This window comes from Tupaia chinensis, unplaced genomic scaffold (assembly GCF_000334495.1).
Source record: "Tupaia chinensis unplaced genomic scaffold, TupChi_1.0 Scaffold000014_1, whole genome shotgun sequence".
Lineage (NCBI taxonomy): Eukaryota > Metazoa > Chordata > Mammalia > Scandentia > Tupaiidae > Tupaia > Tupaia belangeri.
This window is the reverse complement of record NW_006159444.1, coordinates 4,134,998-4,155,381: the sequence shown is the minus strand read 5'-3', so window position 1 is coordinate 4,155,381 and position 20,384 is coordinate 4,134,998. Positions and strand designations below refer to the sequence as shown.

General features: G+C 36.9%; 1 protein-coding gene across 1 annotated transcript in view; it reads right to left on the bottom strand.

Moving 5' to 3' along the window:
- The window catches only part of SYNE1 (spectrin repeat containing nuclear envelope protein 1), a 596,966-nt gene that overhangs the window by 417,319 nt on the left and 159,263 nt on the right, over positions 1-20,384 (bottom strand). Inside the window, exons 8-10 of the mRNA XM_027769865.1 lie at positions 17,665-17,861; positions 13,361-13,470; positions 603-710 (exon numbers count right to left, since the gene is read on the bottom strand). Of these exons, the coding sequence (XP_027625666.1) occupies positions 603-710; positions 13,361-13,470; positions 17,665-17,861 (415 nt within the window). The remainder of the gene's footprint in view (positions 1-602; positions 711-13,360; positions 13,471-17,664; positions 17,862-20,384) is intronic.

Sequence of the window (20,384 nt, the reverse complement as noted above, 5' to 3'; positions counted from 1 at the left end):
TTTGTTAGATGACATCTTTAAGATCCTGAGTTCTACAAAGATTATAACCCCATGTTTGTGTTCTGGGTCATCTTCAAGACTCTCAATTTTGGAAAACTGATGAAGCCTCAGAGCTCTGCATAGTGTGTAGAAACAATGCAATTTAAAGCTACCTATTTAGGGGCTGGCACTGTGGCCTTGTAGCTATAGCAATCGGATCCCACATGGTGGACTATGTGGTTTGAGCCCTGGACCTGGCAGCTTGAAAAACATGCTAGGTGTGTGTGTGTGTGCATATCCAAAATCCTGAATGGGGGGAGAGATAAAGGGATTGTGGTGTGACCATTCCCCAGAGGAAGAAGGTGCTTTCTCTTCTCTCTCTCTCCATCTCTCTGTCTCTCTCTGATGAGTGCATGTGCCATTTAGCAATACAGAGGAAACCAAAACATTTATATAGAAATACAATGATTAAACTATATGCAAATTTAAGATAATGGATATTATTTCATTAGAGGCTTTAGTCCTTAATTCAATTTGAAAGATTAAACATAAGGTAGATGACATATATGAATCTTGCTTATGACAAGCTTTTGAAAACCTCAAGTCTTTTTTCCATACTTTACCTGATATTTGTCCTGCAGATTTAATTCTGCCATCTGTGCCCTTGTCAAATCTCTTTCAAATTGGTCTATCCAAATTTTCATTTCCTTCAATATGAGTCTGTCTTCTCTCTGGAAACCATGAGGTGTTATAATTTGATTAGTAGCTGTGCATTTATTCGTTGCTGATTAATACCTGACTGATCCTAGAATAGACCTAACAAACCTCAATTGTCTGAAAAAAGATTGTCTTCCCCCACCTCCATAATTTTTGAGAGGTCAGAAGTACGAGTTAATGCTAGAAAAATGTCTTACTTAACCTTGTTTAACACTAAACTTATCTATATCATTTTGTTTCCAAGTAACATTATTTTAATAAAGAAAATGATCTCAGGATGGAATGTCCTAATTACCAATGTATTGAGAGCAGTAGCTAGAGTGGGAGCATAGGCCTGTGGATTGCTTCCTAACCTGAGGTCATTGGTAGCCCAGACTATTATGGGTGAGATTAATTTTTAAACTAAATTAAAAAACATAGAGTTATAATAAGGTAAGACTGATTGCCTGTGTTATTTAAAAATATTTAGTATTGTAATATAAGCCCCATTTGGACAGAAAGCACATTCAACATGTTCAACAGGTATCCAGCGTTGTGCCTACAAGAAATCTGTCAAGCTATCAGCTGGATGAATGCATGCCACAACTCACAACACCAAAATGAACAATAAAACTGGGATTTACATACTTGTTTCCACAACTACTAACAGGAGCCATTCCAGTGTTGATTTAGTGCGAATAGCTTGTTTTTGCATTGATTGTGTATCTTGTAAAAATGCCAGAGTAACCCTAAATGATTTTTCTTGGCAGGAAGGAAACTTCCAATGACAGCATCTCACTTACTGCTCACAGTCCTGAGACTGTGAGTGGCTATCCTCGTCGACAGATGAAGTGTCAGAGTGGAAAAAGCGCCGTGGATGGAGGCAGGCAACTGGTTTTAAACTCTGCTGCTGTGGTGCTAGTTCTGTGACCTTTGCACACCTTTTTGTTTGTCTTTTCAACCTCCCTACTGTTGAGTCATCACCTGAGGAATCACCATGAATGTTCTCTGGTTTTAGTAAGAATTAGAGGCGACTCGTGTAAACTGTCTAGTACACACACACCGGCACACGATGTTCTCATGACCCAGACTTGTCTCCCTTTCGGGTCTTACACAGTCAGCCATCTTACGCCTGCAAATTTAACGTTCTCATTTTCCCCTGAATAGTGCCACCTTCTGAGTTCAACTTGGTCATGACGTCCTCTAGGAGGCTTTTACTGACTCAGAAGTCTGAGTTAGGAACCTCTCTTTTATGCTAGTAGTTCCCAAACTTTAGCGTGCACTAGAATCACCTGGGGGGTTTGTGAAAACACAGATTGCTGGACAACACCCCAGGGTTTCTGGCTCGGTAGATCTGGGCAAAGCTTAAAATTTTTCTCTCTCACAAGTTTGTATGCGTATCTGATACTGAAGGTTTAGGAACTATGTACTGAAAGCATTTTTTCTATTAATATGATCCTGTCTCTAGACCTGAGCTCTAATATTCACCCAAATATATTATATCATATTAGTGCCCTTATTTGTCTCTTAACCACCACCCTAGTATAAAATATATCATTTTATCCCTATTGCCTAATGAACTATCTGGCCCTCAGTAACACTCAATATATGATCATGCAATAAATTATTGACTGGTAAGACTGCAAAGCTTCAGTGATACCAGGATGGCTCATCTGAATAAACAGGTGACTATAATCAAGGCATCTCCTTGATTATATTTTTAAAGAATTATTTTATTTTATTTTGTATTTATTCATCCATTTATGTTTTAATTTTACCAGAGTTAAGGAGACAGACAGAGAGAGAGAAAGTGAGACAGGCAAGTGACCAGGTCCAGGATATGAACCATGGTCAGCCATGTGGGAGTGTCCAGCACCCTAACCACCACCACTCCACCTGCTGGTCCCCATGGCATATCCTTTATTATTGGTTGACTTCATGCCAAAAAAAAAAAAAAAAAAAAAAAAAAAAAACACCACTCAATGGGTACACTAAACTTATCTATATCATTTTGTTTCCAAGTAACATTATTTTAATAAAGAAAATGATCTCAGGATGGAATGTCCTAATTACCAATGTATTGAGAGCAGTAGCTAGAGTGGGAGCATAGGCCTGTGGATTGCTTCCTAACCTGAGGTCATTGGTAGCCCAGACTATTATGGGTGAGATTAATTTTTAAACTAAATTAAAAAACATAGAGTTATAATAAGGTAAGACTGATTGCCTGTGTTATTTAAAAATATTTAGTATTGTAATATAAGCCCCATTTGGACAGAAAGCACATTCAACATGTTCAACAGGTATCCAGCGTTGTGCCTACAAGAAATCTGTCAAGCTATCAGCTGGATGAATGCATGCCACAACTCACAACACCAAAATGAACAATAAAACTGGGATTTACATACTTGTTTCCACAACTACTAACAGGAGCCATTCCAGTGTTGATTTAGTGCGAATAGCTTGTTTTTGCATTGATTGTGTATCTTGTAAAAATGCCAGAGTAACCCTAAATGATTTTTCTTGGCAGGAAGGAAACTTCCAATGACAGCATCTCACTTACTGCTCACAGTCCTGAGACTGTGAGTGGCTATCCTCGTCGACAGATGAAGTGTCAGAGTGGAAAAAGCGCCGTGGATGGAGGCAGGCAACTGGTTTTAAACTCTGCTGCTGTGGTGCTAGTTCTGTGACCTTTGCACACCTTTTTGTTTGTCTTTTCAACCTCCCTACTGTTGAGTCATCACCTGAGGAATCACCATGAATGTTCTCTGGTTTTAGTAAGAATTAGAGGCGACTCGTGTAAACTGTCTAGTACACACACACCGGCACACGATGTTCTCATGACCCAGACTTGTCTCCCTTTCGGGTCTTACACAGTCAGCCATCTTACGCCTGCAAATTTAACGTTCTCATTTTCCCCTGAATAGTGCCACCTTCTGAGTTCAACTTGGTCATGACGTCCTCTAGGAGGCTTTTACTGACTCAGAAGTCTGAGTTAGGAACCTCTCTTTTATGCTAGTAGTTCCCAAACTTTAGCGTGCACTAGAATCACCTGGGGGGTTTGTGAAAACACAGATTGCTGGACAACACCCCAGGGTTTCTGGCTCGGTAGATCTGGGCAAAGCTTAAAATTTTTCTCTCTCACAAGTTTGTATGCGTATCTGATACTGAAGGTTTAGGAACTATGTACTGAAAGCATTTTTTCTATTAATATGATCCTGTCTCTAGACCTGAGCTCTAATATTCACCCAAATATATTATATCATATTAGTGCCCTTATTTGTCTCTTAACCACCACCCTAGTATAAAATATATCATTTTATCCCTATTGCCTAATGAACTATCTGGCCCTCAGTAACACTCAATATATGATCATGCAATAAATTATTGACTGGTAAGACTGCAAAGCTTCAGTGATACCAGGATGGCTCATCTGAATAAACAGGTGACTATAATCAAGGCATCTCCTTGATTATATTTTTAAAGAATTATTTTATTTTATTTTGTATTTATTCATCCATTTATGTTTTAATTTTACCAGAGTTAAGGAGACAGACAGAGAGAGAGAAAGTGAGACAGGCAAGTGACCAGGTCCAGGATATGAACCATGGTCAGCCATGTGGGAGTGTCCAGCACCCTAACCACCACCACTCCACCTGCTGGTCCCCATGGCATATCCTTTATTATTGGTTGACTTCATGCCAAAAAAAAAAAAAAAAAAAAAAAAAAAAACCACCCCGCATGGGTTTGGGGGGAATTTGCGAATAGCTTGTTTTTGCATTGATTGTGTATCTTGTAAAAATGCCAGAGTAACCCTAAATGATTTTTCTTGGCAGGAAGGAAACTTCCAATGACAGCATCTCACTTACTGCTCACAGTCCTGAGACTGTGAGTGGCTATCCTCGTCGACAGATGAAGTGTCAGAGTGGAAAAAGCGCCGTGGATGGAGGCAGGCAACTGGTTTTAAACTCTGCTGCTGTGGTGCTAGTTCTGTGACCTTTGCACACCTTTTTGTTTGTCTTTTCAACCTCCCTACTGTTGAGTCATCACCTGAGGAATCACCATGAATGTTCTCTGGTTTTAGTAAGAATTAGAGGCGACTCGTGTAAACTGTCTAGTACACACACACCGGCACACGATGTTCTCATGACCCAGACTTGTCTCCCTTTCGGGTCTTACACAGTCAGCCATCTTACGCCTGCAAATTTAACGTTCTCATTTTCCCCTGAATAGTGCCACCTTCTGAGTTCAACTTGGTCATGACGTCCTCTAGGAGGCTTTTACTGACTCAGAAGTCTGAGTTAGGAACCTCTCTTTTATGCTAGTAGTTCCCAAACTTTAGCGTGCACTAGAATCACCTGGGGGGTTTGTGAAAACACAGATTGCTGGACAACACCCCAGGGTTTCTGGCTCGGTAGATCTGGGCAAAGCTTAAAATTTTTCTCTCTCACAAGTTTGTATGCGTATCTGATACTGAAGGTTTAGGAACTATGTACTGAAAGCATTTTTTCTATTAATATGATCCTGTCTCTAGACCTGAGCTCTAATATTCACCCAAATATATTATATCATATTAGTGCCCTTATTTGTCTCTTAACCACCACCCTAGTATAAAATATATCATTTTATCCCTATTGCCTAATGAACTATCTGGCCCTCAGTAACACTCAATATATGATCATGCAATAAATTATTGACTGGTAAGACTGCAAAGCTTCAGTGATACCAGGATGGCTCATCTGAATAAACAGGTGACTATAATCAAGGCATCTCCTTGATTATATTTTTAAAGAATTATTTTATTTTATTTTGTATTTATTCATCCATTTATGTTTTAATTTTACCAGAGTTAAGGAGACAGACAGAGAGAGAGAAAGTGAGACAGGCAAGTGACCAGGTCCAGGATATGAACCATGGTCAGCCATGTGGGAGTGTCCAGCACCCTAACCACCACCACTCCACCTGCTGGTCCCCATGGCATATCCTTTATTATTGGTTGACTTCATGCCAAAAAAAAAAAAAAAACAAAAAAAAAAAAACCACACTGCATGAGTTTGGAGGGATATTTACTCTCAATCTCCAAGGTACCAGAGGTCAATATGACCACTGTAAGTGACCCACATTGCAGCAAGTGGAAGACTCCACTGTGAGCCTCAGAGATCAGGACGCCTACATCTGCATTTGAAAAGTACTTGGGACTGTGCTCAGAAGGAGCTGTTTGTTATCAACTGAAATAATTTTTTCAAGTTATCTGAGAGGAAAGGATTATGTTCTTAAAATAGTGTTATTAGAGACCACTTGGTGAATTTTGCTAGTGGTTTGAAGGTATCAAGCAAGTTGTGATAATGTGGGAAAGATGTAGCTATTTATACATTTACAGTTTCCTTTCTAAGAAAAAAAATGAAAGACCAGACAGTATTTAGAGTCCCAGAATACGTTAGTGTCTTTTCATGAATTTGCAACTTACACCTAATAGGCTATTTGCCTATAGAAGACCACCTAAATTCCAAGCAACTAAACTGTTCGTGTTTTCTCTGCTGTTTTCTTTCATTTTCATTTGCTCTCTCTTCCTCTAGCACATGTACAAGTTTCTTTCACTCATACACACACACATGTACATTAATATTTTTGCACTATTTTTATACATACATAAATTATGTTTGTAGAGTAATAAGTACAAATTAATATTTGACATGATGACTTTTGATTTTCTATCCCAGCATTGGCATAGAGTCTATCATATTGATAGATTCTTAAGCCTGGGCCTAGATGGGATATAAAGAGAGATGCAAAAGCCGTAGGAAAGGATAAGCACTTAGTAACTTGCATATTGGGCAAGAATTCATAATCATTTATTTCACAGAATTTTTTGTCCATATGAGAGAGAAAGGGAGAGAGTTCGAGAAAGGTATTTTTCACAGGGTATCACTGTGTCACAATTATTCTTCCCCAGCTTCCCAATTAGCTGGAGTTACTGGTATGCAAAACTGTGCCCAACAAGTTCAGGGGAGCCTCCCATGCGGCCTCCAGCCTCCTCAGGGGTGGCTCCAGCTGTGTGCTCTCATGGCTGGGCCTCTACAGATTTTTCTTGAGCACCTACAATGTGTTGTGAACTTAGACCATATGACCCAATAGTGAGTAGAAGTGAGGAAACTCAGGCTCCTAAGCTAAGCAAATACTTACCCTTTTCAAGTACTTTCTGACTACTATTTTAAGATACAAAATTAAACCTTTAACTTTGTTTTTATATTCCACATTACATTTAAATAAATCAAACATAGTTATTGTATTCTTCTCATTAGTGCTATTGTTATTTAAAAGAAATTAATTGATACCATTTTATAATTAAAGATTAGTGAGTAAGTCTAAGGCAGTGGCTAGACCGTCACTAACATTTGATAACACATATGTATGTTATTCATTCTGTTAGAAAGGAGAAAGAACTAATATGATTAAGGTATTAAAAGAAATGTATATATAAAGGTAAATACATGCAAAGGCAAGTCTAAAAAGTAATAGAATGTAGGATGTTTGAAAGAGGTCACAGATTCACAATTATTTCAATCTTACCTTAAAATTTTGGATAGAATTTACAAAAGATAGGAAACCTGGAAGTATTTCCTAACAATATGAAAAGATAATATATAGAAATATAATATAAATAAGGCATAAAAATTATATAGAAAACAAAAAGAAAATCAATGAAGAGGCATCTGTCTATAAATAAATAGGCAACAACTTTAGGGTATAATGCTTTAAGATCTCTTCATAACTTTGAGAAGTATAAAAATGTTCAACTAATAAGGCAATGCAATTATTTGGCAAATGACCTTTTAATTTCAATTTGACATTGTCATATGTGGCAACATATATATATTTTATAAATGTGTGTTTGTTTGTTTGTTTGTTTTGAGAAGTTTTCGCTATAGGGCGCGTGTGCTCACCAGACAGAGAGAGAGAGACATAGAGACAGAAAGCGAGAAATCACCCCCCAGGGGGGATGGTCACGCTGCAATCCCCTCTCCTCCACTCTCCTCTCGGGATCTTGGGCACGCATGCACATGCGCCTGGTGTGAGTTTTAAGTCACTGGGTCCGGGACGCGAACCGCGGTCGACTACGTGGGAGTCCAGCGACATAGTTATTATGCTAACTGCTGGTTCCCATTTTATAAATGTGTTTTGACAACAAAGTATTTTAGAAGAGTTTTGTAAAGAAGATGTACATGGACTTAAATTTTTCTTTATAAGTACACACAACATATATGCTTCTATGGCCCCATAACAAGATTGTGCTGTGCTTTGAGAGCAGTAATAATTTTTGTAATAGAATGGATGAGGGAAAAAGTAATTGAACATTTCATAGGTAAGAGAGAGAAGCCAATTGGCCTGTTATATTCATTTATGACTGAATGCTAATTGCCCATGGGATTATTTTCTTTTAGAGATGTTTGCCTTAGGGTGTGTGCACTCGCCAGCAAGGGAGAGACAGAGACAGTGAGAGTGAGCATGAGAAATCATCCCCCAGAAGGGATGGCCACATTGAAATCTCTTCTTCTCCGTACTCCTCCCAGGATCTTGGGGGTTTGTGCACACATGTCCATTGTAGTTTTCAAGCCATCTGGTCCAGGACTTGAACTGTGGTTGGCCATATGGGAGTCCAGCAACATAACCACTAAGCCATCTGCCAGCCCCACCTATGAGATATCTTAAGGGAAAAAGTTTGTCCCTTTTATTGGGTGAAACTATAAAGGCATAGCAATGCCTCGTTCTAATAAGCAGACTATATAAAATGGAATCAATAAAATATTTTATTTAAATAGTCTTAAAGGGGATATAAAACTCAAATATACAGAAAAATGGAAGGCTGGTAAATAGGTTGATGCCAAGATTTTTAAAAATGAATTAAGAGGCTTATTAAGACCTGTGTAGAAAAATACTGAGTATTCTGAAGTGGTGGCATCAGTCACCCTAATATGTATAGTCTATAAAATCTTTCAATGAACACTAGAGACAAAGTGGAAAGAGAGTGTGGGAAGGGAAGAGTGTAGATAAGGAAATTTTGGGGGGAAATGGAGAGGTAAGACACTTGGGGGACACAGACGGGGTTTTTTATCTGTTGATGAGGATGTGTATAATAGTCTCAAATGGGTTGGACTGAGGTGTGGATCATGCTGGGTAAAGTCTCTTCACAATCTAAGTGATGTATAGTGATTTAATATATAAATAATAATTTAAAAATCAATAAAAATCTTATCAGCTCTCTAAACAAAATTAGGTGACTATTAAAAGCATTAAATAAATAAAAGTCCTATATCATTAAAGAATAAAACTTTAAAATTATTGAAAACATTCCATTTTTTTATGCATATGCCCTATATTACAAATACACATTAAAAAGGGTAAAGCATAAATACATTTTCCTCAAAATTATTTTTGAGATAATCCTGAAAAAATCACATGGCCTCTTTCTAGGAAAGAAATAGAAGCATTTCTTAAAAAATTATCTGAATTGGGACCAGCAGTTAGTGTAATGGCTATGTCACTGGACTCCCACGTAGTCACCCACAGTTTGTGTCCCAGATCCAGTGGCTTAAAATTCACGCTGGGCGCGTGTGCGTGCGTGCCCAAGATCCCAAGAGTAGAATGGAGGAGAAGGGAATGTGGCATGGCCATCCCCCTTGGGGGGTGATTTCTTGCTTTCTGTCTCTCTGTCTCTCTCTCTGTATCTGGCGAGCGCATGCGCCCTATAGCAAAAACCTCTCCAAAAAAAAATTATCAGAATTTATTTTGAAAGTAATTAAATCAAACTCTTAATAATAAAACTTCTTTAGTAGAGTGTATTAACAAGCTTACATCAGAAGTACATGTGTTTCAAACCTCTAAGAATTTTTACACTAATTTCCTGCTTAGAATACTAATCGAAGCATGTCCTTTTGTTTCTCCCATGTTTTAAGGCAAAAAGTTTAACTATCTGGAGAGATGATTAATGTCCAAGAAATTAAAACAGTAAAAACTCAGAAATGAGATCAGCTATAATCCACATGGATAGTGTAAGGACTTCATATATGAAAATCAGATGGCAATCTGAGCTTCTCTGTTGTATGGGGCATGCCTAATATGCTTTCTTACAGAGTTTCTTATTCACACAGCAACAGCCATGTCCAATTACACACACTGTCAAAACCCAGACAGTATTGAATGACTCCAAAATACTTGCAGCAAGCTATGTTAGCTTTTGTACAGCACTCTATGTTAGCATTTGTACAGAAAGTCTTTGATTCAGCCTTCTGTGGTGCTTCTTGGAAAAATTTGCTTTACTAACTATACATAAGATATTCTGGAGGCCTGGAGGTGCTTGTCTAAATCCTGGCAAGGAACAAAAAGGTTTCCTGAAACTATGGATGTAAAGAAGCTAACATAATTCTGTTAAATGCCAGAGTGACTTCATCCAAGAGACTCAGGAAACGCAGGTTATCTTTGTTTTGCTCTATTTTTGTGTCACTGATTACGGATCACTAGTGCCATACCTTTTCCTATATGACAACTTAGGGTTATACTCCTCTGACCTTTCCTTCCGTAGGCCTGTTTCTAATTCTATTTTAAAAACACATCTAAAATGTTTAAATTTTCTTATTGCTACTCACCGTAGTCTCAAACTAAACTGAAAACTCTGGCTGAAATTTAAGCCATGAGGACAGAAAAGATGGCTTTTAACACATCTTGAGAATGTCATCTGTTACTTTTCATGTGGCAATTTCACCTTATAATTAATCCTTAATTCACTGGTGAGTCTACTTGTCTACTTCTCTATAATAAATTATATACATATATATACACACTACTGCTTCAAACATATTAGAAGAATGGTCATGTCTATTGTTTTTACAGACTGTTATTGTTATGGTGGAATGTACAATAGGACAAATATCTACTGGGAAATTTAAAAAGCAATTCAAAAATTATTAAAGTTACTCCAGCCAATAGCATGTTAGTTAAGACAGCTGGAAACTACATGGTCAACTTTATGATTTAAGTACTGACCCTGGCAGCTTGAAAAATGTCCTGTGTTCATGTGCATATGTGCCCAAATCCTGAGAGAATGAGCAGAGACTGCAGCATGACCATATTCCTGGGGGTCACTTTCTCACTTTCCCTATCTCTATCTCTTCCAAGTGGACATGTCCTGTAGCAAATTTTAAACAATAAAATAAAATCATGTATGCATTTTAGCCTAGGCATTTCATGTCTAGAATCTTACAAGGCTTTATTATAATTGTTTATAAAAACATTACTAGTAATTGCAAAAAAAAATCAGACATTTGATTAAACTGGATAGATCATAGAAACACAGGATTACCTGCATAACTCTTTGTAATATCAATAGAAAAAATCAATTTAAAACTGTATGCATACCATGATTCTATTTTCATTAAAATGTTATGAGCCCATATATTCATAGAAAAATATTGGGAACTAATGTCAGTATATTGACATCTTTTCTAGGATATATTCTCTGTATATGGTTAAGTAGAGACAATTTTAGTTTCCATTTTTAAAAAATTTTTGACAATAAACAAATGTCATTTGAACAGTATAAAAACTGTAAATGTTCCTTAAAACTTTTTGAAGGCCAAAAATTACCTAACCATAGTAAATAATCAGAACTTTTTTTTTTTTTTTTGAGAGATTTTTCACTGTAGGGTGCGTGCGCTCGCCAGACAGACAGAGAGAGACATAGAGACAGAAAGCGAGAAATCACCCCCCAGGGGGGATGGTCACGCCACAATCCCTTCTCCTCCATTCTCCTCTTGGGATCTTGGGCACGCACGCACACGCACCCGGCGTGAGTTTTAAGCCACCGGGTCCGGGGCACGAACCGCGGTCGACTACGTGGGAGTCCAGCGACATAGCCATTACGCTAACTGCCGGTTCCCAATAATCAGAACTTTTATAACAAGTTTCTGCATGGCAAAGGACACAGTAATTATGTGAATCAAAAACCCTCAGAATGGGAGAATATTTTTGTAAACTATGCCTCAGATAAGGGACTAATAACCAGAATACAGAGTGAATTCAAGTGACTTACCTGAAAGAAAATGATTAACCCAATTAAAGGATGGTAAAATGGGCTGAACAAAAAACTGTCTAAGGAAGACATATGAACAGCCAAAAAGCATATGAGGAAATGCTCAACATCCCTTATCATAAGGGAGATGTATATTAAAGCCACAATAAGATACCACCTAACCCCGTCCAAATGGCAAAGAATAAAAAAGACATAAATGATGTGTTGGGGTTGTAGTGAAAGGGATACTCTCCCACAATGTTTGTGGGAAGGTAAATTGGTTCAGTTTTTGTGGAAAATAATATGGAGGTTTCTCAAAGACCTACCAATAGAACTACCATATGATTCAGCAGTCCCAGTCCTAGGTATCTATCCAAAGGACAGGAGAACGCTCAGTCAGGAAAGCACTTGCACATCAATTTTTATTGAGGCATTATTCATGATCGCTAAGACATGGAATCAACCCAAATGTCCACACACAGACAAATGGATTGAAAAAATGTGGCACATATACTCTATGGAGTACTAGTCAACCCTAAAAAACAAGACAACCCTGGCATTTGATAGAAAATGGTCAAATATGGAAGATTTATTGCTGAGCGAAGCAAGCTGGGCTATAAAAGAAAGATATTGTATGTCTCCACTTAATATATACTGACTGTCCACTCTATGGTAGAGACTTAAAGATTGGAGGGCATAACAGCAGTGAAAATAGTTATGGACATTGGAGACAGTATGGAAGGAGGGTGGAAGAAGGGAAGAGTATAAGGAAGGAAATCAGGGAGACAAAATAGGAAAGACAGTTGTGGGACACAGAAATGGTTTATTACCTATTAATGATAACATGTATAGTATTCTCAAGTGGACTGGTCTGAGATGTATTTCACGTTGAGTAAATTCCCTTTACAAGCCAAATGATGTATAACAATTGAATGTTTAAAAAAATAAGAAGAATAATTAAATTTAATTTAATTTAGAAAATAAATTGTGCCTCATTTCCATATTTTTGTTGTGAATAGTAATAATAAAATCTGAAAGTCAAAATTAGATTTCATCAGATCAGTTTGGCTCAAGATCTAGAAGTGCAAATACTGAGATGGATATAAAATTACGTTAGCCCTCAAATTTAGTAATTTAGAATTTCATTTTAGTAATGAAATTCCCAACCCTGCTATCAATTCTCAATTTAAAATAATCAGCATTACATATCTAACATTTATTATAATTTCTGGTTTATCTATTTTCAAGGTATATCTCTGTGGGGTACAGTATGGATTTTCAAAGCGTGCATGCAGAGTGTGCAGACCAAAACACAAATATGCAAATTGTCATCTTTCTCAACATGCAACGTTACATTACGCTGTGCACATTGATCATAGTTCTACTCTTCCTTCTTCTGAAATTTTTACTTTCCTGGGGTAATACTGCCCTCTCTGACATACGCAACATATAAACCAGAGAAATCTTTTCCTCTAATTATCTCACTATTTGGTGCATCTATTTTTAATTCAATTGCTCTTTTTAAAATCCAATCCAATTTAAATTTCTGAAAACAGTACATTTACAAATCTGAGTCACTATCATTGTGTGCACTAGCCATACTCAAAGGAAACAAATACCTACATCATCCTCTTGCCCATCTGAGCTTGGGTTGTGGATGTCAGGATAGTGTTTCAGAAACTGGGCTACATAGGTCATAATGGACTTTTCATCTGGTTTATCCACATCAACATCTACGAAAACAAAAACAAAACCAAATGTGAATAAATTAGGATTCATTGAATTTTAAGAATAGAAGTTTTGAAATCTAGCTAGTGTACCAAAAACACACTGTCCTGGGACCTGCAGATGATGTAATGGTTATGTCACTGAACTTCCTCATAATCAACCACTGTTCGAGTCCCAGATCTGGTGGCTTGAAACTCACGTGGTCACGTGTGCATGCCCAAGATCCCGAGAGGAAAATGGAGAAGGGATTGTGGCATGGCTATCCCTCCTGGGGAGTGATTTCTACTTTCTGTGACTCTGTCTCTCTGTCTCTCCGATGAGCACATGCGCCTTACAGCAGGAAAAGAAAAAAAAAAAAAAACACCACTGTCAGGACCAGCAGTTCGCATATTGGCTATGTCGCTGGACTCCCACGTAGTCAACCGCGGTTCGAGTCCTGGACCTGGTGGCTTAAACTCATGCCAGGCACGTGTGCGTGTGTGCCCAAGATCCCGAGAGGAGAATGGAGGGAAGGGATTGTGGGATTGTGGCATGGCCATCCCTTCTGGGGGGTGATTTCTTGCTTTCTGTCTGTCTCTCTCTGTCTGGCGAGTGCACATGCCCTATAGCAAAAACCTCTCAAAAAAGAGAGAAAAAGAAAAAAAAAAAAAACACTGTCCTAAATGCAGAAGGAAAATAGAATTAGTATTTAGAATTGGAGGAAACCAATTTAGTTTTGATGGTATATGGTGGAAGTTTTATGACTCAGAATGAAACACACTGTAACAAAGAGGTTTTGGAAAGAAGTACATTTTATTTAAATAATCTCAACATTAATTCATCAGAAACATGGAATACTGGATGGCTATTGAAATGTTATATCTAGTTAATAAAATATAAATAATGTGTATATTTTAGGACAGGGTGAGTGGGTAGTATAAAAATGCTTATGGGTGTGACATTGGATGACAACTCCTATAATCTATATGACCAAATATAGATTAAGTTCCCCTCGCACACACCCACTAATGTTGCTTTTGAAGAAAGAAGATACTTTATATTCAATTTCCAAAATATATTCTTCATTATGGAGCATGCTCTCTAATTTATCCTACTTTGAACAATCAGGAACGTTCTGAAAGAGATATAGCTTGCAAAGATCTCTATTGTGGTTCTGAAGCTGACAGGTATTTACCTAGCGAAATCAGTGAAAATCAGGCAAAGAACTTTAGATGGATTTTGTAATTATATGTGGAGGGAAAACTACATAAATAAAAAGTGCCAAATGTAAACAAGATTTCTTTTTCTTTTTCTTTTTTCTTTTTTTTTTTTTTTGGTTTTGCTATAGGGCGTGTACACTAACCAGAGAGAGAATGTGAAAAATTGTCTCCCACCCCAGGGATAGTCATGCTACAAACCCTTCATTCTCCTCTCAGGATTTTGAGCACACACACGCACACACATGTGAATAGTGTGTTTTTCAAGCTGTCAGGTCCAGGACTTGAACTTTCTTTCTTTCTTTCTTTTCTTTTTCTTTCTTTCTTTTTTTTTTTTTAAGTTTTTTTTTTTTTTTTTTTTTTTTTTTTTTTTTTTTTCCTTTGGGTTTTTTTTTTTTTTTTTTTTTGCCATAGGGCACGGGTGCTAACTGGAGAAAGACAGAAACAATGAGACAGGAACAATGGAGAAATCACACTCCTCCCCAGGGTGATGGCTACACCACAGTCCTTATCCTTCAGTCTCTTCTTGGGATTTTGGGCATACATGCACATGCACCCAGCATGATTTTCAAGCCACTAGGCCTGGTACTCAAACAGTGGTTGGCCATGGGAGAGTTCAGTTCCTTAACCACTATGCAAACTACTGGCCCTACCACCAACTTATTTTTAAATACCCATTTTAAGCACAAAATAGCGATTTAATATATCAATAATAATAAAAATATATACAAATTTTAAAAATTTGCAACAACCAACAAACAAAAAAATGAGCCCACTACCAAATAAAAAAAATGTACATTTTGCAGAGCAATATATGAAGTAGAAAGCAAAACAAAACATAAAAAGTATAAAAGTAACCTAATAATTTGTCCCCTTAGATTTGAAAAATAGTTTGTATCAACTCTCAATGTAGGATTCACAAAAACACTGCAAATTGCATGATAATGTATTGAAGAATTTGTTAAATGACTCAAAGGTGATTTTAGAAATGACAAGTTGTCGATGCTGAAGATGCAAGAAGGAACAATTAAAGTTGTTTCATATAGGACATCTCTGCACCACATAAGTTAAACCCTGCACATGGGAAACCACATCTCATGCAGTTAGATTGAGTGCCGGAAGTTAGAAAAGCATACCAGCACATGTGTGTGCATGCCCAAAGTCCTATAGGGATGGAGAGAAGGACTGAAAGGGACTGTGGTGCAGCCACACCCAATTGGGAGCTGCCTTTTATTCTTTCTCTCTCTCTATTCTGGGGAGCACACATATCCTCTGGCAATTAAAAAAAAAGTTCATGAAATGTAGAAGCAGAAAGGAAAGCACTATTTAGTACATGATATAATTGGGCTGTTGAAAAAGTCATGACATATTTTCTATGCTTTTCTATGCAAAAACACATCTTGACTTTTCAGGTAACCCAATGTAATGATATATGCTGTTCTATGCGTACATAATTAAATTATAAAATAATTATAACAACTATTGGCCTATTTAATTTCTTTCCATAGGAGTTTATACACTCAATTTGGCTAAATAACTTTTGAAGGGAAGTTCTCGGGAAAATAGGGGATCACCTTATATCTGGGATAGCCTTGTATTTGGACAATCTCGGTTTCTAATCAACAAAATGTTAAAATCTTCTAGGATAGAAAGTATAAAAGAGGCATTTATGGTCCTCCTTTAATGCACTTCACGAAAAATATCAGCTTTTTATACCTTCTGCAGTTGTTTGGGATGTGTGTACAGTTTTTTTTTGTGTGTGTGTATGTGTGTATGTTTGTATACGTGTGTGTGCAGAAATGAGACAGAAAGCCTTCAGCTATCCTAGTGAATGTCAGGGAACTCAAAGCAAGGGAACTTCATGGGATCCCTCCTTTATCTCGGAGGAAACCCAACCATGTGTCTGTAACTTACTCATGGAAGAGCAAGCGTATCCTCTTTGTTTTAGAATTAGAAAAGTTCTTTCTGAAATCCCATCTTTAGAAATAATTTGCTTTCAATGTATATTTATATTTCTTCATTCATTAGTAGAAATTTCCATAATCGTGGACTCAAATAAGAAATTACTTTTTGACATGTGGAAAATTCACTTGGATTCTTTTGGTTTAATATGAAACAAACAATTCACTATTGATAGTTTAGTAAAGTTGAATAAAGTCATCAAACTTGTCTTTCAAAAACTTGAAAAAGTTCACTTCACTTCCAGAAAGTATTAAAACTCATAGCCCTACCACAACAGTGCCAATTGAAATGAAAAATAATAGTCAATCATTCGTGTTGTTTGCTGATTAACACTAAAACTCTGAAGAGTTACTAACATTTCTAAATATCTAATGATGGACATCTGAAAGATCTTAGCTTACTAATAATCTTCTATTTCTTCCAGATTCTTTAGCATGATATAAAAAGATCATTTTTTTACCCTACCACACCCTCAGCCTTCTACATATATACTTCTGAAACATCCATTCTACTCCTGAGTATCCTAAATCCAGTTCACCGTTGATCAATACATTAAGGTTGAAGAGGTATTTGGAATAATGTAGTTATATTTTGCATGCAAATATTTTTCCAGAAGTAAATTGGTGCAGGAAGATGCCATTTTTTTCCCCAATGTTCTCCAGCTTTCGTTTTCATTTTCCTTTGCCTTTTTTTTTTTAGGTTTTTGCCTCAGGGCATGTGAACTCACCAGTGAGACAGAGAAAGAGAGAAAGTGAGAAATCTCTCCCATGGGAATGGGTACACCACAATCCATTCTCCTCCCTTTTCTTTTTGGGATTTTGGGGACTCATACACATGCACCAGGCATGATTTTCAATTCACCAGGTCCAGTATTCAAAGAGCACTTGGCCATGTGGGAGTCCATTGCCTTAACCACTATGCCACCTGCCAGCCTCTTCAGCTTTCTAACAAGTGTCTTGGAAGTTATGTGTAATTTCTGTGTGTAAGACATATAAACCCACTGTGCTGAGATTCACAGCGGTCAACAATTATTCAAAGTACCTTCGGGATCCAGCAGTCTTGGGATCCCCAGTTCCACTTCAGCAATCGTAAAAGCATCCTCCAGGTTCTCTCTGTTAGATCTGCCCTTCACTTTCTCCAAGTCTATGAGTTCTGGTCGAATCGCATGGATAACTGAATGAAAGGCAATCCCACTTCTCCAGCTTCGGCCAAAGTCTTTCACTTCTATCCCAGCTTGCCTTAGGGTGATAAAAATATAAATAATGTCATGTTTTGGACAGTCATAAGCACTTTCTTCAAGGTCTCATACAAAATTCAGTGCTTTTCAACAATGATGTACAGTTAGCTATATCAATTGGTTTTGAGAAAAATTAAGCAAAATAAAATTTTTAGAGAGTAACAAAATAAGATGGAGAAAATTCTGGTTTCATACTTAAGATTTTTCTGTTTTAGATCTTTTCTTCATTGAGATAATTGGTATAAAGCAAATGTTCATACATTTTGGGGGAAGAAAAACAATTTATGGAAAAATGACTGATGACATCTTAAAAAGGAAAAAACATTAAATACCTATAATTAACCACTGTATATTTTTTTGAAGAAATAGCTAAGAAATTTCTAATGATAAGCAGTCATACAAGCTACATCAGATTAAATAAAATGCATTGGAACGTACAAATGCACATGGATGTCATAACACGTCTAAAGTGTTACAAAGGGCTTAGGACTCCACAGCAGTCTAGATAATAGTTCCAATTATCCCACCAATCAAATTATTTTTAAACTCTTCTTTTGGAATTACCCTAGTAGCAAATATTTCTTTTTTGTTTGATGGTGGAATTGATTCATCCAAAACCAGTTATAAATAAGAGTTGTAACCAGCTGCAATGGTGCACAGGTAACACCACCAACTGGGAAGCTGGGGCCAGCACAGGAGGCAGTGCCAGGTTCCATTCCCTGAGCACCTGGGTCTGGTTGTGCCTGTCTCTAGTCCTACCTATTGGGAGGCTGGGGCCGAAGATTCATGACACAGTGAGACCCTGTCGGAAATGCCTGTCTTGTTCTGTTCCCGGCTCTCCTTTCCTCTTGTTTTCAAAAGGAAAAAAATGATACTCAAGTTGATGATAATATTTTGTCATTGAAGTCAAAAGTGGGATGATCTCACAATAAGTTTTGTTTTCCTTTTCTACATGTAAGTATCAGTTTTAAAAGCAATTTAAAAGAGTTACAAAGAGGTTCTGAGCATCAGTATGGCCTCTTGATTAAGTGTTAAGCCTATAAATGTGATCCCTCACTAAATCAGGAAACATTAGAGGGGCAAGTAATCCAGTAGGTTCTTTTGAAAATATGTCTCCTTAACTTTATAGTGGTTTCTACATAAAGCAGAGACATCACTCAATTATTTTTTGTTTACCAGAGTCTTAATTTTCCATGACAAATGCAATCTAAGTGACACACCAATTAGTATAAATTATCAAGTGCCCTTAAATTTTATCTCAGGAAAGTTGAGTTTCTCTTTACAACAGGTTTTACCAATATAAATTCAGCTTGTATAAAATATATTGTGTTAAAATAGTATAATGTATGGCTAAATGAATAGCTGAATTACAATTACTCTACAGCATTATATGTAAACTAATGCTGTATATGTGTGTGTGTGTGTGTCTGTCTATGATCCTTACTAATTTGAATGAATTTTAATTTGAGAATAAACTTCAAGCAATTTACTTCAAAGACAAAAAAAATAAAAATAGTATTATTGGACCTAATCACTGATGTCATAAATAAATATTTTAAAATAATTTTGTAAGATTCCAGTTACTATAATCTTGCATCCTCTCTTGATTCTCTTGAGTTTTTGTCTCTGATAGTATATAGTTTTCTCAGCAGACGTCTGAGATCCTCAAGGATCGAACATAAGATCCTCAAGGATCGAACATAACACCCTTGTTACCTCTTCATTTGTGAATTCATTCATCTCCTGCTTTGTCTTACTTTTATACCTGTATTCTCCCTTTGTCCCTATTCCCTCATGTTAAAAGATTTTCAAATATTTAAGCTACCTTAAATTAATTATTAACAAAATAGACAAGAATGTAACTAAATAACTAGCTAATATATATTCATATGTAATTAGATCATTTCTGATTTTGCTTGAACTTATTTATTGTTTTAGAAATTAAAAAAATACATATAGAGGTCAGCAGGTGGTATGGTGGCTAAGGCACTGGACTCCCACATGGGCGACCAGGGTTTGAGTCTCTACTCAGCTTGAAAACCACACTGGGCATGTGTTCATGCATTCCCAAAATCCCAAGAAGAGAATGGAGGAGAAGGGACTGGAGCATGGCAATCCCTACTAGGGAGTGGTTTCTCACTTTCCCTCTCTCATTCTCTCTCAGTCTCTCTCCAGTGAGCACACCCACCCTATGGAAGAAATCTAAGATATATATGTAATTTCACTAAATTTACTACATTGGGGGCCAGCAAGTAATGTGCTGATTAAGGGTGCTGGACTTCCATAGGGCCAACTGTGGTTCTAGTTCCGGATCTGGTGACTTGCTTTCTCATTTCCCTCTCTCTCTCTGTCACTCTGTCCCTCTCTGGTCAAATTAAAATAAATAAATAAAGTTAAATAAAATAATTTTTTAAAAAATTTACTATATTGGAATAATTAAAATGTTTCAGTATATTTTCAGTCTACTATATTTGTTGAGGAAAAAGATTATATATATTATATAGATTATATATGATATATATAA